Here is a 25480-nt window from a genome sequence, read left to right on the forward strand (position 1 = left end):
GCTTAAAGAAGACACGCTTGATCTTCCTATGTGATACTGAGTGGCCACAGTATCTACCAGAGGATGGCAAACGGTGGCTGGTTGGAGGGTCTCTTAAGTATAATACTGTTTTACAATTAGTCCGGTTCTGTAGAAAGCAAGGGAAATTGGGTAGAAGTAGCATATGTGTTGCTCTTTTTCTCTCTGTGAGATATGCCAGACTTGTGTCCTAAGGTCGTCTCTTGTCTGAGAGGGACCTGTGGTCACTACAAGTGCTACGGCACGTTTTCCCCCCACAAAACCCAAGATGACACACACACACACCTCACCAGAGACCACACAGGGCTCCCCTCACATCACCCTGACCTGTGGGCTGGGCCTTAGGTGGGGAGAGTTTTGTCTCAGGTTTGAATTTGGCATGTGTAACCTGCGCCTGTTTCCTGAGTGACCACTGAACTGCAAGAACTGAAAGCAAGTATAAAGCAGTTTCACTTACCCCAGGGACCTGGTGTCCTTGTATCTCTAAGATCAGTCGGAGAAGCAGGAGATTGTCTGTGTACAAGTGAGCGTTAAAAGTTGTCATCCGGCCTCGTGCCAGCACTTCACTCTGCCGCTCCTCCCGAGGTGCTTTACGCTTTCAGGCAGAAGAGGAGCCCCCCGCAGTCCACGCAATGTCTGTGACTATTGACTCTAAAGCACTGTGTGCGTCTTTTTCAGAATTCTTTCCAATGGCAAGTTGAAAACGCGATAAAGGAATTAGAAGAAATGCAAAACTACCAGGTACTTAAATCTCTAAATCCTTTAGAAATTTGTTAAGAGCTGAATTGAGCTGGGTTCATTGTTACAGTTACTACAGATGCTTAGTGGAAGTCGAGTTACCTTTTCCTTCTGGTCAGTCTACTGCTGTAACATGTATAGCATTTCTGGTTTTGAACATTGAATGTGTTTGCATTATAGGTGGATTTAGAGTGTGTGGCCGTTGTGTGTGGTTCAGAATTCTGAGTAGTCCTTTCTGGGTTCACCCGAAAGCTGAGACAAAGCGTGAGCCTTTCCCGTGGACAGTGCTGTCCGTCAGAAAGATAATACGAGCCACATACACAGTCTAAACTTTTCTAAAAACGAACGGGCTACTTCCATACTTTTTTCACCGCGAGTCTTGAAATCTTCTGTTGTGATTTCCACATCGAGCTTTGCGCCGGCCTGTGTCTCGTCCTCAGTGGCTGCACGAGGTGATTGACTGCCGTGGCCGACAGCACAGAGCTGCCAGGTTGAGTCGAGTGACTTGGAAACTTGGCCCGTTTGACTTGTTTTACCCCATGAGGAAGTGAAGTGGGGTGTAGAGGAATGAATGTGAGCTCCATGGAAACACTTTAAAGCAGTGAGAGGAGCGAGGGCAATAGAGTGAGTCCTGTCCCCCCGACCCGAGCCCCCGCCCCAAGTCCAGCTTCTCTCTACAGCCTTCATCGTTGTTCATGGCTTGCCATGATACCTCCAGAAGCTTTTCTACACCTGAGATGTAGCTTCTAATTCATTATGGTTTATAAGGGTTACTATTGTTTTGAGTGTTTATATTTGCTCTGGGACACTTAGAGTACATTTCCTCAGAATTAAAATGTTCGGAGTTGATAACGACTAACGTAACCTGTTATGCACATTTTGGTGCAAGTCATTTTACATCCGGAAAGCAAGCGGTGCAGGCTGTGTCATTTGCTCTCTCGTAGGACCAGCTGATTAAAAACCTGGAAACCCTGAGAGCCGAAGTGGACCAGATGATCCTGGGAGGGGCTCCCTTCCACCACGGGTAGGGCCCTCCCCGGGCAGCTCCCCTCAGCACTGTCGAATGTGACAAGGGCCTGTCTGGTGTGTAGACAGTATGACTGGGTGTCGCTCATGGTCGCACCTCAAGGAGCCTGTAGCTTCGTGGCCAGCGAGAGAGAAGAGACAAGCATCGTTCCTCAGGGTCGAACTTGGTACCAGGGAGAGTGGTGGTCACAGTATTGACAAAACTCAAAACCACAGGCGGAGGTTTGGAAGTAGGGGGCGGCCCAGTTGATACATGGGTGTATTCATTTGAGGGACCTGACAGACTGTGACACTGATGTTTCTTTAAAGTCGCAGAAGGTTAATGACCTGTAGTCTTTTCTACGTGAATAGAGACTGAGACATGACTTGCCATTGGCTGCAGTGGGAGGAATCACCTGGCTTGTGAATGAGGCGAGCAGATTACTGAGCATCCTGATTTTTTCTTCCTCGTTGTTGTAGCGGCAGTAATTCTTATTAAGTATTTAAATGTTTCTTTGGCTTCTGCATGGAAAATGGTCACAAGTAAGAGAGAAACTTTAGCAAAGGTTATTAAAGTGCTTAACTGGTGACATTAATTCATATGTAGGAAATCGACTGCTGCTTGAATCCCGATTTAGGAGACAGTTTGGAGCCCACACGCATATGTCTGTGTTTGTGTGCTTAGGGGATCCTCGCGGTCCAGGGCCCCTGCCCAGCCTTCTTCTAGAGTAAGGGGATATCATTTGAGACAAAGGCAGAGCCAGAAAGGCTAGTGCAAGGGAGGGGTGTGTCCAGGAGGCAGCTCTCAAGGGCTCATGCAGGGACTTGGCAGCACAGGGGGGCCTCGGAACAGGGCTTGCCGGCAGTGTGGGCTGGTTGGGGGGCACTGTGCTGGCTCAGGAGGGAGGGAGTGGGGACAGAAAAGCTGGCTCACAGTCAGGGCAGGCTCGGCGTATTTGGCAGGACCTCCCAGTGGAAATGGTCACCTTGTCTCTGAGACCTTCTCCCAGAGGAAAGAGCCTTGGGTGAAGAGGGAGAGAGAGATGGAGGCTGCACTCCACGAGGGGATTGGGAGGTTATGGTTGGGGGGCGACACACCCAGAGACCTTTGTGGCCTTCAGAGGACCCTCGAGTGTCCTCAGTCCACGGCGGGACTGTGTCGTACCTCCCACCCAATTCCCAAGTGTGGTCTGGCCCCGGGCCCTTGGGTAGAAGTTGAGCAGAGAAAGGAGTGTTTCCCTCAGGAGGTGGGGGAGCCGGGAGGGAAGACAGGTGTGGCTCGGGGAGAGTCCAGATTTCCATCTCAGTGCAGCACAGTTTTCCTGCAAAAGTGGCGAGCAGAGCAGCGTGTGAACCCGAGCAGGCTGACCGGTGGTTGGCCTGGCCGCTCTGCAGACGTATGGGGTGTCCTGTCCTCGAAGGAGGGCTCTGTCTCCCGGGTTTAGGGACTCCTGCAGGTGAAGGCGCCACCCTCTTCCCAGAGACAAGACTGAGCAGACCCCGGGCGGTCCTGCAGTGCAGGCGGCTCACAGTCAAAGCGGGGCCGCACCGCCTCTCAGCAGGCCCCTCCTGAGTGAGCTCCTAGTACCCACCATGCCCAGGTCTTAGTGCTCAGGGCCTGAGCATCTGTGCTGGGCCTTGTTCAGCCCAGAGTCTGGTGACATGCTCATCTCTGCTTTTGATGGGAGACACCAGTGCGACTCAGCTCGGAGCTGTGGGTCTCAGGGCTTTCTGCTGCTGGTTGTCTGAGGCACCTTTAGAAGCGCTGAGAGCGGTGCAGAAAATGTTCCAGGTAGACGGGTGATTGTGATCCACGGACTTGACGCGGGAGAGGGAGGTCAGAGCAGGCGTGGGCCGGAGGGGAGGTGCGGGTGCCAAGAAGAAAGCAGAGCAGGTGCAGGCCCCGCCCTGGGACCTGAGGGTGGGCTCCGAGGGGACCACGGACGCCCCAGCCCCAGACAGCTGATCCCGTCCTAGTCAGCTCCACACCCTCGCGTCAGCACTGCCTTCCCCATATATGGGAGTTTTCCAGATGGTGGGCTGAGCCCTGAGTGGTTGCGGGGCAGCAGGCGGCCTATTCCTGTTGGAGCCAGGAGGGCAGTGCCCTCCTGGGGGCCCTTTTGCTCTGAAATTGCCGATTTTCCAAATTGACAGGCTCTGGCTTGACTGACAGAGTGAGCTCTCGTTCCTTCTAACAGCGCTCTTGTCTCCCTTGTGTTTCAGCCAACCCCACTTGGACAGCGCCCTGGACTTCAGGTTCCCTGTGGCGGATGGGCCGGCAGACTCCTCCGGCAGCGGGGCGGTGCTGCGGCGCCCCCGGAAAGGCCGGCTGGCCACTCTGCGTGATGAGCCGTCCAAGGCAAGGACCCCCCCCCCCGCCCCCTGCCCGTCCCTGGTGGGCACCTTGTGAGGCACCTGCACCCTCACACTGCGGTCCTGAGATGGGTTTGGAACAAAGCGTTGATAGATCGCTTTATGTCTTCCCATTTTCCTTTTTCTGGCTAAGAGTTTACTTTGAAGACATGTTTTTTTTTTTCTTAAAAGAACTAATTCTGATAACTTGTGGCCTACTGCGAGGCCCAGCATGGTACTAATTAGCACAGTTTTGAAATCATCCTTCGAATAACTGGATACACATATCCATCATCTTATAGTGAGAAGAATTCTCATTGGAAGTTTAAGTGCCTTTATCTTTTTGCCTCATTCATGGCATGAATTTTTTCATACATGTCTGTGTTTGAGCTTCCATATTCAGTGAGCAGCTAGTTGGGGCCAGACATCGTCAGAAGAAGGACTCCAGCAGTGAATTAAAACCCATGTGCATTCTTTATCCACTGCTACGTAAGGAATCACTGCAAAGCTTAGTGACGTCCCAGTGAGCAGGTCACAGAGCACCGTTTCTGTGCATTGTTGCAGGTGGGCCTGGTTCAGGGCCTCCTGAGGGCACAGACATGGGAAGGCCCCCCAGGGCTGGATGGCAGGCTTTCAGACTCACCTGGCTGGTAGAGAGAGGCCCAGGTCCCTGCTGTGTGGACCTCTTCATGGCCTGGCTTTCCTCAGAACACCCTCTGAGAGCGAGAGCGCGGGATGTAGCCCGGGGCCTTTTGCGCCCCGGTCTCGGAAGCCGCACACCTTCAGTTCTGTTTGCGAGAGTGAGCTGCGAAGTCCTGCCTCGCTCAGGGGCTGAGCAGGAGTTGCCCCCTCTGCCTCTTGAAGGGAGGAGGATGGAAGAATTTGTAGACCCATTTTTAAACCCACGCCGCCTGTCGGACAGTAATGAGCAGGGAAAGGAGACCAGAGTGCCCGAGTTGTCTGAGGAGGGGGGACGATCGTGTGTGAACAGGGTGGCCAGCGAGGTGACACCAGGAGGGTGACCTTGAACAGAGACCCGGAGGCAGGAAGAGAAGTAGCCACTCGGAGATAGATCAAGGGTCGTGTCAACAAGCGGAGATAAGGGAGAGAGAGGGCCGCATCAGGGAGGACCCCGGGCTCAGGCCTGAGCAGCTCGAGGCCAGAGCCTGTTTCCTGAGCTGAGGAGGGCTGCCAGGGCAGGGAGCTAAGAGACGGGCCTCAGCCCTGTTGAGGTGGATGAGCCCATGGGGTGTCCAGGGGACGTGTCAGGTCAGCAGCTGAGTGTTCCGGCCTGGATCCAGGAGAGGCCTCACTCAGCTCAAGGTGGACTTGGGTCGTGGGCATACAGATGGTGTTTAAAGGCACGAACAAGGTAAAGTCACCAGGCAGGTGCCCGTGGAGAGATAAGGGGTGCAAGGGTAGAGCTGTGGGGTGCCCCGCATTCCAAGGTTGAGAAGGGGCGCAAGGGACTGACTAGTAACCCCAGGGAGGGCGGGGCCTGGTGCCCAGGGAGAGACATGCTTGGGGTGGGGGGAGGGCAAGGAGAGGAGGGGGCTTGGTAACATGGGTTCCTCAGAGCTCCCTGGGAGCTGCCCTGCGAGCGGGGCACACCGCCTGCTTGCAGAGAGCTGGAGACTGGGCGAGGAGGGGGACAATAGAGGCCTCTCCCAGGGAGCTCTCAGAGACCCGCAGTGGGCGCTGCAGGGAGCCCTGGAGGAGGAATCTGCTGGTTCCCTTTGTGCGATTTTAAGGTGAGAGAAGGGAGAGGACGTGCTGGCTGAGCTGATGGGGGTGAAGCCATATGCAGCTGGTTCGCTGGAGAGGAGCAGGAATGATGGCAGGTGGTCCTGGAGCCAGTGCAGGGGGTGGCCCAGCCCTGGGGAGGGGTCGTGACGAAGACAGGGGCGAGGGCGCTGGCCACGGGGGACAGGGAGCCAGCAAGCCAGCACCTCGAGGCTGCCCCTCGGCTGCTTTGAGGTCATGTCTGGGAAAGAAGGCAGGACCTGGGTGAGAGTGGGCCGGGGGGAGATGTGCCAGAGAGAAGGGTGTGAGGTGTGAGAGCTGGAGGGCGGCTCGGAGCCCAGCAGGCCCTCTCCTGCATGTCTGTGATGACAGAGCCGCCTTGCGGTGTGAGGGGCCGTCCCCCAGAACAGCCCGCGGGCCTGCGCCCCGGGAGGAGCCCCGCGGGGGGCTGGCCCTCCCAGCCCTGCTGGCCCTGCTTGCGCCTGTCTGTGCGTGTTCAGACCAGCCTGGAAAACGGACGGCTGGGGACCTGCGAGGATGGCGCCCCTCGGTGAACTGGTACAAGTGGTGACCGCTGAGGTGGACCCAGCAGCTGCGGAGCTGAAGGATTTCTTTTTCTTATTTTCCTTCAGCCTGTCTGATGGAGGCGCAGATGTGTTGTTTTAATTTTCGGATTTTGTCTCTGACTCCATCGGCCCACCCTTGTGAATAACCTCATAGGATTGCCTTCCATCCACGCTAAGACCTGAACGTCACCAGGCCATCTAGGAAGTGGATTCTCCTCCTGCCCATTTCTTCAGTACTGCTCGCTTAAGAGATGGCAGTGTCTCATAAGCATGGCCCGTTTATCCACAGTTGGGGCTTCCATGTAAACTTGTGTTCAGTTCCTGATAGACTTGAGCTGCCTTGAATGTCTCTGACGAGACGTGGTCCTCTCGTGCCCAGGTGCAGACCCTGAAGGAAAAGGACTGGGAGCGCGCGCAGCAAGCCAGCGTGCCGGCCAACGTGGCCCAGGCGTTCGAGAGTGACGCAGACTTGTCTGACGGCGGGGGCGACAGGGCCACCCTCTTCAGCTCGGCCGCTCTGCTGTCGCCCAGCGGGCAGGGCGATGCCGAGACTCTGACTGTGATGCTTCAGGAGCAGCTGGACGCCATCAACGAAGAGATCCGGTGGGTGAGCCCGAGCCCAGCTCCCCGGAAACTCGGCTTCTCTGAGGAGCTGTCTTCTCCTTAGAGAAGGCTGAGTGTTCCATAGTAAGAAAACTGACTTCAAGTCTGCTTCAAGAATTTTCAGTTCCGAGATTGCCCTTGATTATAGAGCTCAGTCAGCCAGGGCTGTGGGGGGCGTTGTGGGGTGTCCCCCCACCAGCTCTGAGCCCCAAGGTGGGTGAGGTGCCGTGACAGTGTCCCCTGCGGCCCGTGCACCCTCCAGCACTGAAGGTTCACCCTCGTGTGTCCCTCGGAGCCTCCCACATTCTGGTGAAAAGCCACCTGAAACAGAAAAGCTGGGGTTTTGGGGGTGGTAAATTCCCACTCAGATCTGCATTTTCCTTTTGAACTTAATACAGTGTGAAGATTGGCTTGTTGTAAGACAGTGATCCAAGGACATGTGTTTGAGTTCTTCTCAACTCATCAGTGTCTGTGAGATGTTTTCTTTAGACACCATCTGGGCTGTTATAACAGTTTACAAACGGGATAGAATCCAAAGGCCCGCCTAATGGCGAGCAGGGGCCTTGTGTCTGGGTGTAGCCTGGTGGCTGGGGGACCCGAGGCCAGCCTGGTGCCACACCCGCACAGCTCTGCCTCCTGTCCCTTGTCCACGTTCAGAGTGGCCGCAGGCCGGTGACCCTGCACAGGACCTGGCAGCGCTGCTGCTCGGATTGTTCTTGTCACGTCAGCCCAGGCCGAGGTGCCCGTTCCTGTCAGCCGATCGCGGGGAACTCAGGGGAAAGGCAGGGGTGAAGGGCACAACCAGCAAATGCAGGTGGTGCCGCCTGCACTTTTGATGCCAAGACAGACTGCTTTGTGGGCCGTGTTTGAGCACAGACAGCTCAGAAAGATTGTGTTTCCCCCTCCCCCAGGAAATATGGAACGGTTACATATTAATATGTTTATTTTTACAGCATGTTGTCAGGTAAAAGTGATTTCCTTAGGTAACATGTTGACTTGAGGTAAATGGTAAATTCTTTCCATCAACTTGTTATCAACAGTGAAAAACTTTCAGGATGTTTAAGTAGAAGTGAAACTGGAGAGGTGACGACCTGCAAGAATCTTGTATTTTATCTTGAAAATCATGTTATATGCATAATGGAGTATTTAAACTGCTATATAAAATCATCCGCAAGACATTAGGGGAGAAGAGCAGTAACTGTGAATTCTAGGTTAATGCAGCACATTGACATGAGTCCAGAAACTCACACAAAGCTGGTGGAGAACTTCATCAAGTGATGCATTTGTACATATACAACCTAAAAAATAAAAAAATCAATTCAGCACTTCATCTGGTCTAGAGACTTGTGTTTAGAAACTCCAGCTTGTTCATGGATCGCTGATTTGATTGTACAGAGTTCCTGATTCCCAGTGGAAAAGACTTGAGGCACTGCCGTGCATCTCTGCCCTGAGAGCAGGGAAGGTAAAGGTTGTCAACTTCAGATACCTCCTCACAGAGGGAGAGTCACCACCCTGGCCCCATCAGAATGTTAGAGTGAATCAGTAAAATCAAACGAGAATGATCAGTGGCCACTTTGTAAGACTCAAGGATAAGTTATTCTAAGTTTGAGAATATTGAAAAGAGGGAAAGTTGAACCTTTTTGCTGAGATGTTAATTGAGCAACTGTTCCTGGAATATGCTAATCGTGACACAGAATGCAAGCCCAAATTTGTTGTCCAGACACGTTCCTCTGCTGACAAAGGCAGGTGACGGGTTTTATTCTATTCTAGGTTGATCGAAGAAGAGAAGGAGAACACGGAGCAGCGGGCCGAGGAGACTGAGAGCAGGGTGGGCAGGGGGAGCTTAGGCAACCTTCGTTGTTGTAAATCCTCGAGCTCCCTCAGCCTGTGTCCTGCCTCCTCGCTTGCCGGCTCCTGCCCGCCCAGCAGTGGGCGCTCCAAGCCCCCAAGGAGGCGGCACAGCTCGGCGCGGAAAGTAGACAAGCGGGACATCAAGACTCTGGTATGTGTCTGCCTCCTCCCTGCCACGTCCCTCCCCCAGCACACTGGCTTTCTTTTTTGTTTGTTTGTTTTTTGTTTTTTCTCTTTTTACCCAGAAGAAACTCGGGTACATTTACTATGTCTAAGATTTTTAAAAACTGCCTAGTCTTTAATCATTCCATAATCGCACAGCAACAAATTAGTCTTGATATTTGGACCACCGGCTTAGCACGTCATCATGAACTCAGCCAGGGCCTGCCTCTGTAACGTTGGGCCCGGCCTGTGCTGGACACAGCAGGTGCAGGGAAGTTTCTGTTCTCACGGAGCAGACAGCCTTGTGAAAGTAACCATAGGCAGCTCTCCTGGCGTGTGAGACCCGCGCAGCACATTTTTCACTGGGGATACCTGGCTGCAGGGTGCAGGGCATGTGGTGGAAACAAAACCCAAGAATCTAAACTGGTCTGCTTGCTGCTGGACCTGGCCGCACACTCAGGCCAGCTCTGGGTGTGAAACCAGGTTAAAAGCCCGGTGCCCCAGGGCCCCAGGGAAGAAGTCGGGCTTCCTCACTCTTCTGAGTCTAAAAATGGGATGACGACCTAGGGCTTTTGGTGACAGAGTGTGCAGCTCTGAAGCACATGTTCCTGCTTTCTTCCATGTTTAGCTTAGGTTTCCTGAGCGCATTGCTGTTTACCCCGTGAAATCATGTCTGTATCACTCTGCTTTGTTACTGCACTTGTATTATCACTTTTTTTTGTTACCACCCATTTCATATTAGCTGCATTGTTAGTCAGCATATAATTAAATCAACTGTGAATCATTTTAGCGGCATGTGAAGTGATAACGAGTCTATTTTGTGGTCTTTTGACACACTGGTTTTATAATTTGCATCACTGGCTAATTAGTTGATAGTTTGTATTCTTTGACGATTTCTCTGTGGTTTCATGCTTGATTTCTTTCTGAGTATTTGTATAAGAACAGTTCTGTATATTTTTTCTTGTTGCTGGAGTTCTCTGACGGTGTGTCTGCTTTCATCATTGGTTTTGATTTCCTGTTTCATCCTGTTGTCTGCTTCGTTGTCATCAATCTAGACCCCAGCTTCCCACAACCGCACCCCCCCGAGGCTGTAGTTTACCCATCCATCTCCCCTCCCCCGTCCTCCCACTTGCTCTGGTCATAGCAGTCTGGGGTCCACAGCGTGTGTCCCCTTAGTCGGGTTTCTGCTTTGTCTTCATGTCTCATTAAATGATGTTTTCCCCCATAGCACTAAGTTTGAATTATTGTATCACTATGCAGTTGCAAGCATAATGTAGATGGATGATACACTACAGAACCTGTGAAATTCATAAATGAGATTATGCTTACCTAAAGAAATGATCCTCTTATGTGTAGAATTAATGGACTTTTGACACAACATCCTTTCTGTGTTGGTGCTTGTATTTGAGGCTGTAAATCTCATCAGCTTTTGCATGGTTAATGTCTCTACTAGACTCTTTAACAAAGTATCTTCTATGGTTCATAAAATGTGAAGACTCCACCTGCTGTTATGCTAGCTTTCATTCTTACATATTTTCATAGGGTACCTGCTTTAATGAATTTATTTTCAGAAGTTTGAAATCAAATTCTAGGTAACGATTTTACATTAATGTCCAACAGGTGGTTAGATTTGTTCAGTGTTAAAATAGGTATTACGGCAGCTTCCTCGTCAGTTAAATTACTATTTTAAAGTATAACATGTTATTTATTAAGAGAAACTAAGTTATAGAGAAGTTTGGCTGAGAATAGAAAACTGTTAAGGCCCTATGTTGTACAGAATGCTGTGCTTTAACAAATCATGATGTTGTAATAGAATTGTATCTTCCTGAGGAATAATGTGTACTGTTTCTCTAGTAAATCTTGAATAGCTTATTTAACTTCTGTGGTGAAAGAAAATGTTCTGTTTCCAGTTACATGTTTTCTAAATCTTCATCTCACTTATATGTTTGCCGTCATTTTTGCTTTACTGTCTTTGCCTATAATGATTCTTGAATTTTTAGCTTCAAAGTCGCAATAAATCTAGTTTCTCTTCATTTCTTTGCATGCATCTATCAGTCTAGTGAGTTAAGGAAGCATCGTCGAAACGTAAACTATTTAGTAATTTAGCATGCCTTTGTTTCTCTGTGAAGTATTAGAGTCCTTATTGTGTTACGTGAATGACCACTATGTGGTTATGTACTGGTGGATAATTGACATTTTAATGTAAGTAATGAAACTCACCCACCACTTAAAATATGCTGATGATGCAATCAATCCATCCTAAAGGAGATCAATCCTGGGTGTTCATTGGAAGGATTGATGTTGAAGCTGAAACTCCCAATACTTTGGCCACCTCATGCGAAGAGTTGACTCATTGGAAAAGACCCTAATGCTGGGTTTGATTGGGGGCAGGAGGAGAAGGGGACAACAGAGGATGAGATGGTTGGATGGCATCACTGACTCGATGGACATGGGTTTGGGTGGACTCCGGGAGTTGGTGATGGACAGGGAGGCCTGGCGTGCTGCAATTCATGGGGTCGCAAAGAATCAGACACGACTGAGCGACTGAATGGAACTGAACTGAACTGAAGTGAACTGATGGTTCTGTTGGAAATAGGTCATTGGTTGGGACAATTGTAAGTTTGCCTTTCTCCCACTTGTTTGTCTTCTAACCATCTCATGCTTATTTATAATAGACATAGTATTATTTATTATTTTTAAAATTTTCTTTACTTATTTTTTTGGCCATGCTGCACAGCTAATGGGATGTTAGTTCCCCAACCAGGGATCAGACCGGTGTGAAAGTGAAAGTGCCAAATCCTTACCTCTGGACCACCATGGAATTTCCACGTAGTGTTTTCTTAAAAGAAATGACTGAATCAGAGCCATAGATATTAGATTTGGGGGAAGCCAATTTAATGACTGTGGGTAGCAGTGTGCAGGAGACTCGGTGTGCCAGGCACCGTGTCGAGTGCTCTCCGAGTCCGTCATCTAATCCCGCAGACACCCAGGTGAGGTCCAGGCTGCTGTTATCCCCATTCAGCAGACATGGACACTGAGGCTTAGAGAGGCCGGGCACTGTGCCCAGGCTCCCATACCCAGTGGTGCGGTGCGGACTGGTCTGATCAGAGCCTGGACACTTAGCTGTGGTGCCGTCCATCCCGCTTTCCTCCAGAGGCCCTCGTGTCCATCACGGCATCCCTGATGGAGGGAGCCTCAGGAGGGAGCTCTCTGCCTCTCCCCTCGGGTCACTTGGATGAGCCCCTGTTGTTGGAGTCCAGTGGCCCGAGGGCTGGCCTTCCTTGTCCCTCTTCCGCTCCCATCCCGCTGATGGAGCACTCCTGGGGCCTTCCCGCAGGACTTGAGCAGCCACGCTCCAGTTCAGGCAGCTCAGTGCCCAGGAACCCTTCTGCTGGGCACAGCAGAGTAGCTCCGTCACCCTGGGGTTGGTGACCTGGGTGTGCCGCTCGCCCGCTTTGTGGCCTGCTTTGCCCTCCTGTTAATTGAGGACACGGTACTGCCCATCCTAGTCACGTGGGCACTCGTGGGGCGGGCTCCCATCCTGGGGGAGGGTGCCAGGCTGGGGACCCAGAGGCCTTTCTTAGGACAAGGCCCGGGGGAAGGGCCTGGCCGTGGTCCCTGACTTTGAGGCAGGTGTTTGTCTGCATTCAGTCCTAGTCAACCCAGGTGTGTCACTTCCCTGCTCTGTTCTTTGTTGTTTTCTGATTTTTATAAATGCTTCTTTTAACTTGAATTTGAGATTGATCCCTCTTCAGTTCCATGTGGATAATTTATAGCCTTTGTAGCCTTCTGTTGTCTGAGGGTTGTTGTTAGAGATCAGGGGAGAGTGCACAGTTTATCCAGCTGCTGTTAAACGAGTTCAGCTGTATTTTGCACTAAGTCGCTTTGTTGTCACCAAGCTCCTGTGGGGCTGCAGTGGATCAGTATTCTTTACAGAATCCCATTACAAAGCCACAGGTTAGTTGGTTAAAACAACGCACTCATTGTTTATAAAAATACTTGCCGTGCATGCTTCCTAAAACCCCTGGCTGAACCACACGCCCACATGTATAAGTGAGACCTGTCTGGACCCTGAAGAGGTTTATCTGTTCCCCACACTGTTGCCACCACTGTTTCCTGTCCTCAGACCCAGCACTAGCGGAAAAGCTGGGAGTCCAGGAGAGATCATCTTTTATTTTTTTCTTTAATTAGCTTATTTTTTAATTGAAAAATAATTGCTTTGCAGAATTTTGTTCTTTTCTGTCAAACCTCAGGAAAAGTCAGCCATAGGTACACATATATCCCCTCCCTTTTGAACCTCCCTCCCATCTCCCTCCCCAACCCACCCCTCTAGGTTGATAGAAGAGTATCTCTTAGTGAAGACTTCAGTAGATTTCAGTCGCTCAGTCGTGTCCGAATCTTTGCAACCCCATGAATCGCAGCACGCCAGGCCTCCCTGTCCATGACCAGCTCCCGGAGTCCACCCAAACCCATGTCCATCGAGTGGATGATGCCATCCAGCCATCTCATCCTCTGTCGTCCCCTTCTCCTGCCCTCAGTCCTTCCCAGCATTAGGGTCTTTTCCAATGAGTCAACTCTTCCCATGAGGTGGCAAAAGTATTGGAGTTGCAGCTTCAACATCAGTCCTTCCAATGAACACCCAGGACTGATCACATTTAGGATAGACTGGTTGGATCTTCTTGCAGTCCAAGGGACTCTCAAGAGTCTTCTCCAACACCACAGCTCAAAAGCATCACTTCTTTGGCACTCAGCTTTCTTCACCGTCCAACTCTAACATGCATACATGACTACTGGAAAAACCATAAATGGACCTTAGATGAACCATAGATGGCAAACTAATGTCTCTGCATTTAAATATGCTGTCTAGTTTGGTCATAACTTTCCTTCCAAAGAGTAAGCGTCTTTTAATTTCATGGCTGCAATCACCATCTGCAGTGATTTTAGAGCCCCCAAAAGTAAAGTCTGACACTGTTTCCACTGTTTCCCCATCTTTCTGCCATGAACTGATGGGACCAGATGCCATTGATCTTAGTTTTTGGAATGTTGAGCTTTAAGCCAACTTTTTCACTCTCCTCTTTCACTTTCATCAAGAGGCTTTTTAGGTCCTCTTCACTTTTTGCCATAAGGGTGGTGTCATCTGCATATCTGAGGTTATTGATATTTCTCCCAGCAATCTTGATTCTAGCTTGTGCTTCCTCCAGCCCTGCGTTTTGCATGATGTATTCTGCATATAAGTTAAATAAGCAGGGTGACAATATACAGCCTTGACGTACTCCTATTCCTATTTGGAACCAGTCTGTTGTTCCATGTCCAGTTCTAATTGTTGCTTCCGGACCTGCATACAGGTTTCTCAAGAGGAAGGTCAGATGGTCTGGTATTCCCATCTCTTTCAGAATTTTCCACAGTTTATTTTGATCCACACAGTCAAAGGCTTTGGCATAGTCAATAAAGCAGAAATAGATGCTTTTCTGGAACTCTCTTTCTTTTCCGATGATCCAGTGGATGTTGGCAATTTGATCTGTGGTTCCTCTGCCTTTTCTAAAACCAGTTTAAACATCTGGAAGTTCACGGTTCATGTATTGCTAAAGCCTGGCTTGGAGAATTTTGAGCATTACTTTCCTAGTGTGTGAGATAAGTGCAGTTGTGCGGTAGTTCGAGCATTCTTTGGCATTGCCTTTCTTTGGGATTGGAATGAAAACTGACGTTTTCTAGTCCTGTGGCCACTGCTGAGTTTTCCAAATTTGCTGGCATATCGAGTGCAGCACTTTCACAGCGTCATCTTTCAGGATTTGAAATAGCTCAACTGGAATTCCATCACCTCCACTAGCTTTGTTTGTAGTGATGCTTTCTAAGGCCCACTTGACTTCACATTCGAGGATGTCTGGTTCTAGGTGAGTGATGACACCATCGTGATTATCTGGGTCGTGAAGATCTTTTTTGTACAGTTCTTCTGTGTATTCTTGCCACCTCTTCTTAATATCTTCTGCTTCTGTTAGGTCCATACCATTTCTGTCCTTTATCGAGCCCATCTTTGCATGCAGTGTACCCTTGGTATCTCTAATTTTCTTGAAGAGATCTCTAGTCTTTCCCATTCTGTTGTTTTCCTCTATTTCTTTGCATTGATCGCTGAGGAAGGCTTTCTTATCTCTCCTTGCTGTTCTTTGGAACTCTGCATTGAGATAGGAATATCTTTCCTTTTCTCCTTTGCTTTTCTCTTCCCTTCTTTTCACAGCTATTTATAAGGCCTCCTCAGACAGCCATTTTGCTTTTTTGCATTTCTTTTCTTTGGGGATGGTCTTAATCCCTGTCTCCTGTACAGTGTCATGAACCTCCATCTATAGTTCATCTGGCACTCTGTCTATGAGGTCTAGTCCCTTAAATCTATTTCTCACTTCCACTGTATAATCATAAGGGATTTGATTTAGGTCATACCTGAATGGTCTAGTGGTTTTGCCTACTTTCTTCAACTGAAGTCTGAATTTGGCAATAAGGAGTTCACGATCTGAGCCACAGTCAGCTCCCGGTCTTGTTTTTGCTGAGTGTATAGAGCTTCTCCATCTTTGGCTGCAAAGAATATAATCAGTCTGATTTCGGTGTTGACCATCTGGTGATGTCCATGTGTAGAGTCTTCTCTTGTGTTGTTGGACGAGGGTATTTGCTATGCCCAGTGCGTTCTCTTGGCAAAACTCTATTAGTCTTTGCCCTGTTTCATTCTGTACTCCAAGGCCAAATTTGCCTCTTATTCCAGGTGTTTCCTGGCTTCCTACTTTTGCATTCCAGTCCCCTATAATGAAAAGGACATCTTTTTGGGGTGTTAGTTCTAAAAGGTCTTGTAGGTCTTCATAGAACTGTTCAACTTCAGTTTCTTCAGCGTTACTGGTTGGGGCCTAGGCTTGGATTACCGTGATATTGAATGGTTTGCCTTGGAAACGAACAGAGATCATTCTGTCATTTTTTAGATTGCATCCAAGGACTGCATTTCGGGCTCTTTTGTTGACCATGATGGCTACTCCATTTCTTCTAAGGGATTCCTGCCCACAGTAATAGATACAATAGTCATCTGAGTTAAATTCACCCATTCCAGTTCATCTTAGTTCGCTGATTCCTAGAATGTCGACGTTCACTCTTGCCTGTTTGACCACTCCCAATTTGCCTTGATTCATGAACCTAACGTGCCAGGTTCCTATGAAATATTGCTCTGTATAGCATGGGACCTTGCTTCTATCACCAGTCACATCCACAACTGGCTGTTGTTTTTGCTTTGGCTCCATCCCTTCACTCTTTCTCCAGTTATTTCTCCACTGATCTGCAGTAGCATATTGGGCAGCTACCGACCTTGGGAGTTCATCTTTCAGTGTCGTATTTTTTGTCTTTTCATACTGTTCTTGGGGTTCTGAAGGCAAGAATACTGAAGTGGTTTGCCATGCCCTTCTCTAGTGGACCACATTCTGTCAGACCTCTCCACCATCACCTGTCCATCTTGGTTGGCCCCACACGGCATGGCCTAGTTTCATTGAGTTAGACAAGGCTGTGGTCCGTGTAATCAGTTTGGCTAGTTTTCTGTGATTATGGCTTCAGTGTGTCTGCCCTCTGATGCCCTCTCACAACACCTACCGTCTTACTTGGGTTTCTCTTACCTTGGACGTGAGGTATGAAGACTTAGGGGTGCTTTATGTAAACCACAGTGAGCAAATTACACTCAAACTGCGTGTAAGCACTTCAGTGTGAGCCCCTAGTCTGTATGTTACTTAGAAATACAAACCATACACATGGCATGGAGGGATTAGGTACCTTTTCTTTGTTTCACTTGTTGTCATAGGTTCCGGTAACCTGCGTCATCACTAAAACTGATCTTGGGTGGTGGTACAATCTGTTTCCTTTTCTCCTTCAAACAGAAAGGTCTGGATGGGTTTGCTGAGAGCTTTCTTACTCTTGCTAGTGGTGCTTCTGAGCAGCATCTGACGATGAGGACAGTCCTCTTCAGGGCAGTTCATGCCATGCAGGGATCATGGTGCCGGCATCACTCTGCTGTCCTGCCCGATGGGGCCATCTGGTCGCTGGATTCCAGGGAGGGCGGAGCCCGGCTGCAGGGAGGCTCCCGTCCTGGGTCTCTGCACTCAGTCGGGGGCTCTCGCTGCTCCACCGCCCCGCTTCTCTTGAAAAAGACAGTCCTTTAAGATGGCATTAAGCTAGAACAAGGCTATTTTTTTGGACTTGGCAGAAAGCATAGCTAATAGATTTTCAGATAAGTTTCTGGTTATAACGTAAAGCCTGTGTGATTGCCTTTTTCGACAAAGTCTATTGTTACTCAGTTTTACGCTTACCTCACTTCCTCAGCTGCCAGTTTTACCGGAAGAGGTACTAGATGATAAGACGACCATGAGATGTGAAACCTCGACTCCCCCCTCGCCGCAGTCCCTTTGGCTGGACTGGCTGCACACGGGGGCGCGGCACACAGCCAGCCACGAGGACATCAGGGACGCCCGCAGGTAAGGGGCCTGAGCGCCTCGTTGTCAGTTTCAGGAGCCCTGCGCCTCTTGTCTTGAAAGAGTTGGAAGGATGATTTTAAAGGAATCCCACTGGATTAGGTGCCTATGCTTAGTGGTGAACTTCAGGTGCTGGGGGAGAAGAGCTCAGTGACCTCAGTGATTTTAGAAAACGTCCGTCTCTACAGATTGACTCCTGTGGGAGGTTTCTTCCTGCTCTTGCTAGAGGTCTGCCCAGCCCGGGGCGCGTTCCTGACGATGACGGCCCCATGCCTCTCGGATTTGCTGTTGAGGGTTCCTCCCTTTTCCTCAAGGGTCTCCTCTCAGGAGGCTGTCTGTCCCCTCCCTCCTGTGACTGACACTGTCCTCATTCAGACCACCACCTGCTGACCTCCCGTCCTGAGACCGGCAGCACTCGATGGAGGGCACATGTGGTCACCTGACCAGCAGCCCTGCACGGTGACAGTCACTCTCCTGCCGCGGCCGGGGACGGTCACCCTGCGGGAGGCGGAGGGAACTGCCCAGAGCGAGGGCACTCGCCTTCTCTGGGAGCATCGTCACCTGCCGGATCAGCGACCCTGAGGGAGGGTCGAAGCGCCCTCTGAACCAGCTGGTCTGGAGTCAAGCCCTCCTCGGGGGAGAGCTTGAATCAGAGAATCTTAGCTTCCCGGGGTGGTTGTCTGTGGCCGGGAGCTGGCATTGCTCGTGTGAAGTGTAGTTGGTGAAGGAGACTCCACTGTCTGCTGTGAGGTTGAGGCGTGGGTGGTGCTGGGTGGCCGGTTCTATCAGTAGTTTTTGTGGACGGGTGTGTGTTTGCACGAGGGCGCTGGTTAAAGGCCGTTTTCTCTCCCCGAAGGTCAACAGGCTCTCAGGACGGCCCCGGGAGCAACCCCAGCAGCAGCACCAGCAGCCAGGACTCGCTGCACAAAGCCTCAAAGAAGGGCATCAAGTCCTCTATCAGCCGCCTGTTTGGCAAGAAGGAATAGGGCCGGCCTGGACTCCCCGGCAAGAAGGCGTCAGGACCAGGTGGGTGATTAACCGTTCAGAGGGAGGAGGGCCTGCAGGCGTGTCCCTTCTGTGTCTCCCCCGTCTTCCCCACGAGACTCCTGTCACTCACGCTGGGTGTCCTCCTGGGAGCAAGAGTGGAGGAGATGTCTGTCTTCTCGGTGGGTCCGAGATGATCGGGTGAGTGAATGAGTGGATGGGTGCATGGTTGGATGAACAGATGGCTGGCTAGATGGGTGGATGAATGGAGCATGGAATGAATAAAGCAGATGTTTACACTTTACCACTAGCGCCACCTGGAAGGCTCCAGTGAGCGCTGACAACTAGGAAATGCAGAAAATAAGGGCTGCTCATAAGTTAAACTGGCAGAGCAGCAAGCACAGGTTGTAAAGAGAAAAACACACGATGACCGACAACAGTGCCGACAGAAACAAACAGGGATGCGTTCACCCACATAAAGATATTATCTGTGCCATTCGGAAAAGGAGCCCGTCAGCCCTTGGAGGGACAGTTGGAACTGGAATGAAAACTGAGGCCATGGTCAGCAGTGCCCACCCACACGGCACAAGTGGGGTGGTGTCACTCACCAGGCTTCCTGCATCCCCAGAGCTGCTGGCGGTAACATCTCTGAGTGCTGAGGCCGGGCAACGTTCCCGAGTGAGCTAAGGCATCGCTGCTCTCCTTCCAGTGCTGCTGCAGGGCCCTCTGTGGGCAGCCACCCTCAGCCCCTGCCCTGCCACCCGCTGGGGCCCGGCTGTGCCCCTGGGATCCTTTCAGCCCTTGAGCTTGGGTGTTCCCAGCCCTCTGCCACGCTGGACTGGGACGCAACTCAGGACTTGGGCTTGAGATATCAAGGAGACCATGAATCTGGAAGGACACAGCCCTGGGGCCCTCAAGTGACCACATGTGAAGAGTAGGAGAGCAATGCCCCCACGGGGAGGAAGCAGAGCTGGGGAACGTGCCCACACCCACCACTGCTTCTGGCACAAGTGCCTCTTTGCCTCTCCTTGGCCTGCAACAGACCCCAGCTGCTGCTGCTCCACAGGTGATTCCTAAAGATGCACTGCCTGCAAGGTCTATTGTTCCTGCTGCTCTGGGGCTGCCTGAGTGTGCTCAGGAGCATCTGACAAGTGGGGCTGCCACACCTCATGCTGAAGGTGGGGGCCTGATGCTGGGGGAGGGTTTGATGGGGGGGTGCTGACACTGCGGGATAGTCTGATGCTGAGGGAAGGCCTGATGCTGGTGGGGAACTTCTGTTGCTGGACTAGAGTCTGATGCTGTGGGCGGGCCTTATGCTGGGCTAGGGTCAATGCTGGGGGAGGGTCTGATGGGGGGGTGCTGACGCTGCGGGATAGTCTGATGGTGATGGAAGGCCTGATGCTGGACTAGGGTCTGATGCCGGAGGGGGGCCTAATATTTTCTCTATGGTATTCATGAATTTTTCACTAATTAAAAACTCTAATAAAATATCTTAGGGTCCATATAACAAGTATTAACAGATTAAAGATTGCATTGAGTTCAAAATGTAGTCTTTGTCATATTTTGGACGCGGTATAATCATCTGTACAAGTAGTACGGGTAAACTGGAAACAAACACACCGACGAGTCAGTCCTAGGACGGAGGCTGCTGCCCGATACCCTGCCCCTGCAGAAACCACCTGGTACCCATTCTGGGCTTCAGCTGCTTTGAGAATTCAGAGACACATGAAGGACCAGGCAGATCAAGGAGAGAACTCTGTGGCTGACTTTATTCTGACACATAGCTAAAAGCTGCTGGTAAAAAAAAACTTAAAACCCAGTCAAGCTTTCTAGCTGAGACGTGAACAGGACAGAGCAGACAGCCTCCTGCCCGCAGAGCGGCTCGAGCAGGGCTGGGCTCCCGGCTCGGACCCACCAGAGGACCACCCAGAGCAGCACCTGCAAGGGAGGGTGGCCCCTCATTGGCACCCGACCCCCAGATGCCGCTGCACTTCCGTGTTAAACACTGGCCTCCTCACAGAGAAGCCCAGGGCAGGGCAGCCTCGTGAACCCTGATGCTCTGGGTCCTGTTCCCTCCTAGAATGTGCACGCAGGGCACGGCCAGCAGCACTGCCGCTGTGGGAGGGACACCCATGCGCACGTACGCGAGGGAGACTCGGGCCGTGCTCTGACCACTCTGGCGGCAACCAGGGGCCAAGGTCACGTTCTCTGCCACTGAGGGCTGTCCTGGGCCCGACCTCCGGAGACCCGCTGACCCTCCACGCCCAGGGCGTGGCCTCCATGCCCCCGCGGTACCAGGTCGGCCTGTACTCACCCTGAAGCTCAGCAGGAGTAAGTCCTGACTGTAGCGGAATCCAGCCTCTGCGTTCCTGCCACGCTGCCTGGCCCCACGAGTGTGGGAGGAAGCGTGCAAACACAGTGCGGTTAGTCGTGGAACGTCACACGGGGCACGAAGACACACACACCCGCAGCAGCGCCCACTCCTACTGAGAGTCTGGGGAAACTTCTAGAGGGTGGATGAGCTGGAGAGAGCAAGCCTGGGGGCAGCCACATGAGGGGTCCCTGCCACGCGTGGGGGGGTGATGGTCACACTAGAGCAGCAACGGCACATTCGATGACAGAAACGCCGTCATGGGGACAGCTACTCCACGTGACCAGCTGCCCGGTCTCTCCTTAGACCTCCAGATTCACAGAGCTCCTGGACCTCTCTTCCAGTCCTCAGGGCTGCATCTGCGAGAATGGGATGTAGGGAGTGACCGGCTACTTGCAGGTCAGCGGCCGGGCACTGGTGGCCTGGAGCCCTGGGATCTGCTGTCCTGGGGGCCAGGCCACTCTCCCCAGGTGGCTTCAGGGGGTGCAGAGGATGGGGCTGATAAGAAACCTGAAACTCAGTCTCAGCCTCCCTTGGCAATGTCACCACTGACATTTTCTCGTCACAATACAGGCTGTAGGGCCTGACCCCAGCTCCAAGTTGAATGAGAAATCTCCATAATCCCCTAGCAGAAACCCGCTGCTCCCAATTCAACGTTTTCCGTCTTCCCCTGGGCCCACCAGGAACACATCTGATGAGTTTCTGGCCAGGGTTCCAGAGAGGGCTGAAGACAGTGGGGGCTGCTGATGGAGCAGGTCACCTGTCTAAACCCTTCTGACTCTAAGAGCCCTGGACACCTGCTGCACTGCGACTTCAAAAGCCATGAAAACAACCCAGTTACACAATTTATGCCTTGCCTAGCTCGTGAGGTTTGTAAAAGGTCATCACCCATTTATTATATTCCCAGCACCTCTTTCTAGGATTGTTCCTAATTTATCTAAACTCTAACGTCAATGTCACTATGTGCCTCTGACAGGGAAATGTTGGATTTATAATGAGGAGAACGGAAAATAAAAAAGCAAACAGTTAAGACTCTTCAATCGACTGAAAGCTAAGCTACAGTTAAGATTTGTAAAAATGAGCTGCATGCACCTTGGAAGAAAAATGCTGTGTAAAAAAGGAGAGAGTCACTGGGTCTCCCCCACCCCGGTTAAGCGTATCATTGGGTTCTGGCGAAGAGACGATGCAGCTTCCCCGTAAGCCCCCTCATCGAAAGTGTCCAGCTTAGCACAGGCTTTACCTAAATGTACTTTGCTCTGTGAGAGCAAGTGAGAGCAAAGCTTATAAATCTGCTCATGGGAAGGCCTAGTAACAGAAAAGAAATGGCACCAAAGAGACCCTCCAGGCCCTGCTCCCACGAGGTGAGCGCACACTCCCTCTGGGAACCCCCAGTGTGGCCGGCACAGGCAGTTGGGGAGGAAGGAGCCACTGAGACGCCTCTGTCTCGGACAGGACACTGAGGGGGCGGGGGAGTGTGCACAAGGCATCTCCTGAGCCACAGAGCCTGACCCCAGCCCAGGCCGTCGGGCCGTCTGTCTTGCCATCGAGTGGGGACACAGCGGCCCTGAGCACCCAGCCTGAACTAGCAGCGTTCTCTGGCAGAGAGGCTGTCAGAGGGAACGCCAGAGCTGGGTTTGAAAGGACAACTGCAAGGACGGTGTACTTACGGCCTGGCCGAACTCAGGGGAAGACCTCTCTCGGCCTCACCTTCTTCCTTCGCCCCATCGACTGACAGTGTGCAAGGGACTGACGACACTGAGGACGGAGGGAGGACAGGAAAGTGGACGCTGCTGTCACTTAAATGGACTCGGCCATCCTCCCAGTGTGGAGAGTTGTTGAGGGGCAACTGGTGTGGCCTGAGAGTGACCCTACTGTTTTATGAAAGAACTCTTGAGCACTGCCAGCCACACACACACATGTCTACCAGCATGGGTGTCAATCTAATGCTCTGAGAACACACATGAGTCTTAGTTTTATTAGGTGCAAGAACATGCTAGTATTCAGAGAAGAACCTTAAAAAAAAAAAAAAAAAAAGCATGACCGTTAAACGTTTATACCAGATGTTAGCATTCACTGTAGAACACTGACCCTGGGCATGCAATGGCACTGAAGAGCCCTGTAACCTGGGAAGCAGGCCATTCCAGCTCATCAGCATTTTAACCCAGGGCTGCGCAAGGTGCTCGACCTGTCACCTACCGTCCGGCTGCGTCTCCTTTGGCTGCACCGAGGGCGAGGACAGAGAGGACGGGACCCAGAAGTTTGCGGGCAGAGTCTCTGCACACCCAGCAGCTCAGCCACGGACATCCTTTGGTCTGAATTTTTTCCTCCAAGAAGGTGCTCTCCTAAAGCTCTTATCGTCGTCCTGGGAAATTACAGGGCAGAAAACAAGACAGATTTTAAAACAAAGGAAAAAAACACCAAGCCACCAGCCCTTTAAAATGGCTGAGTTTGCCACTGCACTTTTGTCCACGTGTATTTGACCCCATTTGTGATGACCGTGTGACTGATTTGTCCAAACTGGGAATAGAGGAGCGTGGCACAGGGTGGGGTAACACGCGTGCCAGGACCCTGACTGGACCCTAACTGGACCGCCCTGGCTGCCCAGGTGGACGTTCCTCCTGACAGTTAGCAGGTTTCACTTCTCATCTTGGAAAAATCGCCTCTTGCTATATAATACAACACACTGTCATTTGCCATGGAAACATTTTTAAGCTGTAACCAGTTCTGTCTCAGGCTGGGACAGAGCCAATGGGTGTTTCTTCAGGTGTCCGATTCTCCTTGTCAAACTCAAGTCTCCTTTAAGGTCCAATGAAGAGAAGAATTATAGTGTGGGAGTGAACGAGTCACAGTTGTGTGTCAGGAGAAATTAATGTTTTGTGTGTTTTCAATACACTAATGAAGCAGTTTCCCAAAGTAGATGGGCCCTAGAATAGGGTAAGGCCATCCAGTTGCTCCCCAAAACACAACTCACAGACACCATTCCTAAGTGGAAACCAATGTTTTAATATAAAATATTTTGGAGGGGACTAACACTTAAATAGCAAAAAAAAAGAAAAAAACCCCCAAACTAACCCACCCTCTATCTTACTGAAGATACTAGTTTTTTAATGACTCATCTGTTAATAAATTATTAAGAGCAAAGCTTAACTTGTAAAGTAAATTTATCTGCACATTTAGAAGAGATACCCTGGCTACATGGCTCATGCAAGTGTAATAAAATAATTTACATTAAGGCAACTTTAAAAATCATTAAGCTGAAAACTTACTTCATCGAACTTTCTGTATGTTCCCATGACCAAGAGGTTGTTAAACTCTCTTTCCAAGACAGCACGAGCCTGCAATTATAAAGAAACAGCACCCTAAAACTTTCCACAATCTCATTTGCATATCAGCACACCACAATTGCTTTTTAAACCAAGACTTAAAAAAAAAATTCAACTGTGATATTGTTTGAAGTCAGGGGTTTAACGTGCTGTCTATGGAGGGGGTGTTCAGAAGAGGGAGCTGTGGGCTCTTAGAAGTTACACACAAAGTGTGCCCTGTGGGTTGGTGCTGGTGGGGAGATCACGGTACTGACACAAGACACACAACCTTCTGGAGAAGAACAAAAATGTCCCCTCATTCTCAAACGAGCACACGAGTCAAAAAGAACCACACAGGGCAATAACCCACTGAAACAAAATTACTAAAACCTTCCTCTGGCACACAAAGAGTATATCTCTTTCCGTGTAAGAACTAAGTACATGTCACTCTTATAGCACACTGCCTTGAATGAAAGTTCCCCTTATTTTATGAAAGACTATCATGCTTCCAACAGAGAATGAAAAGTGGACAGGCACGAACACGGAGGCACGAAGCATCACTGACTATGGACTACCCCGTGAGGGAATTGGTGAGGAACGAGGGTACCAGCTGTCTGAGGTGTTAGGTTTGGTCTTCACTAGGGGAAACAGCTATTCATCTGCATCGGGAGACAGCCTGCACGCTGTGCCCGAGAGCGGCTGGTCGCACCTGTGTGTTCTCCATGGGAATCTGTAAGAGAGCCAGCGCATTGAAGTCAAACTTCTCATCCAAGGCCAGCAGCGCCCCATGCACGCCGCTCTCGACGAGGTTGTTTGCATATTCCTTGAGGCCAATGGAGAGGATCCGACGGATCACTCCTTCGTTACTCCAAACAAGCACGTCTTCAGGGAACAACAGCTTGGAAAGGAGCCTCAGAAAGATGTGTTCCCCTTGAACACCTACAGCTGCAGCGAAGGAGTCCTACGTGATGCTGACCCTCAGCTCCTGACAAAAGCCAGGACCTCCTAAGTGCCGGGGGACACGGCTCAGCACGCAGCCAACCTACTGTGCTTAGACACGGATGTCCTGACCCCTCTCCATCCTAATGGAGACTGTTCTACTAGAACTCATTCTTTAAGTGAGCCCAAGAGAGACGACGTGATTATCTGGGAAACGGAGAATGAGGATCCGGATCAGAAAGTAAAGGACATACAAGAACGTGAATGTGCACCAGGCATGAACATGTTTCAGATACAGACTTGAGTGTCTTTTTTTTTTCTTTCTTTTATTTTTCATTTGAGTGTTTGTTGATGTACTTT

The 25480-nt window shown here is 50.7% G+C and overlaps 1 protein-coding gene and 1 pseudogene across 5 annotated transcripts in view; one reads left to right on the plus strand and one right to left on the minus strand.

The window, feature by feature from the left end:
* The first annotated feature begins 10 nt into the window (after positions 1 to 10).
* On the plus strand, positions 11 to 20053 carry LOC145506224 (liprin-alpha-1-like). 4 transcript variants are annotated; one of them, XM_081490318.1, is made up of 9 exons: positions 11 to 97; positions 697 to 759; positions 1701 to 1780; positions 3985 to 4120; positions 6802 to 7025; positions 8796 to 9027; positions 17376 to 17527; positions 18381 to 18550; positions 18820 to 20053. In XM_081490318.1, exons 2-8 carry the CDS (start codon positions 745 to 747, stop codon positions 18508 to 18510), a joined length of 969 nt encoding a protein of 322 aa, XP_081346444.1. In that variant the 5' UTR covers positions 11 to 97; positions 697 to 744; the 3' UTR covers positions 18511 to 18550; positions 18820 to 20053. The 4 variants fall into 4 exon arrangements, with proteins under 4 accessions (XP_081346444.1, XP_081346453.1, XP_081346426.1 ...); XM_081490327.1 differs by having other exon boundaries at positions 19137 to 20053; XM_081490300.1 differs by having other exon boundaries at positions 18381 to 20053.
* Positions 20054 to 20830: 777 nt separating this feature from the next.
* The window catches only part of LOC145506461 (liprin-alpha-1-like), a 73921-nt pseudogene continuing 69271 nt past the window's right edge, over positions 20831 to 25480 (minus strand). Inside the window, exons 5-8 of the transcript XR_014053948.1 lie at positions 24891 to 25063; positions 24146 to 24214; positions 23076 to 23241; positions 20831 to 20889 (exon numbers count right to left, since the gene is read on the minus strand). The product of XR_014053948.1 is annotated as a liprin-alpha-1-like (transcript). The remainder of the gene's footprint in view (positions 20890 to 23075; positions 23242 to 24145; positions 24215 to 24890; positions 25064 to 25480) is intronic.

Source organism: Giraffa tippelskirchi, chromosome 1 (genome assembly GCF_054371585.1).
Source record: "Giraffa tippelskirchi isolate mGirTip1 chromosome 1, T2T-mGirTip1v1.2.pri, whole genome shotgun sequence".
NCBI lineage: Eukaryota > Metazoa > Chordata > Mammalia > Artiodactyla > Giraffidae > Giraffa > Giraffa tippelskirchi.

Bases quoted from the DNA above. Each gene is read 5' to 3' on its own strand.
- LOC145506224 (XM_081490300.1), top strand. The intron at 1,781-3,984 runs GTAGGGCCCTCC...CTTGTGTTTCAG, and splicing joins GGGGCTCCCTTCCACCACGG to CCAACCCCACTTGGACAGCG. The intron at 4,121-6,801 runs GCAAGGACCCCC...TCTCGTGCCCAG, and splicing joins TGCGTGATGAGCCGTCCAAG to GTGCAGACCCTGAAGGAAAA.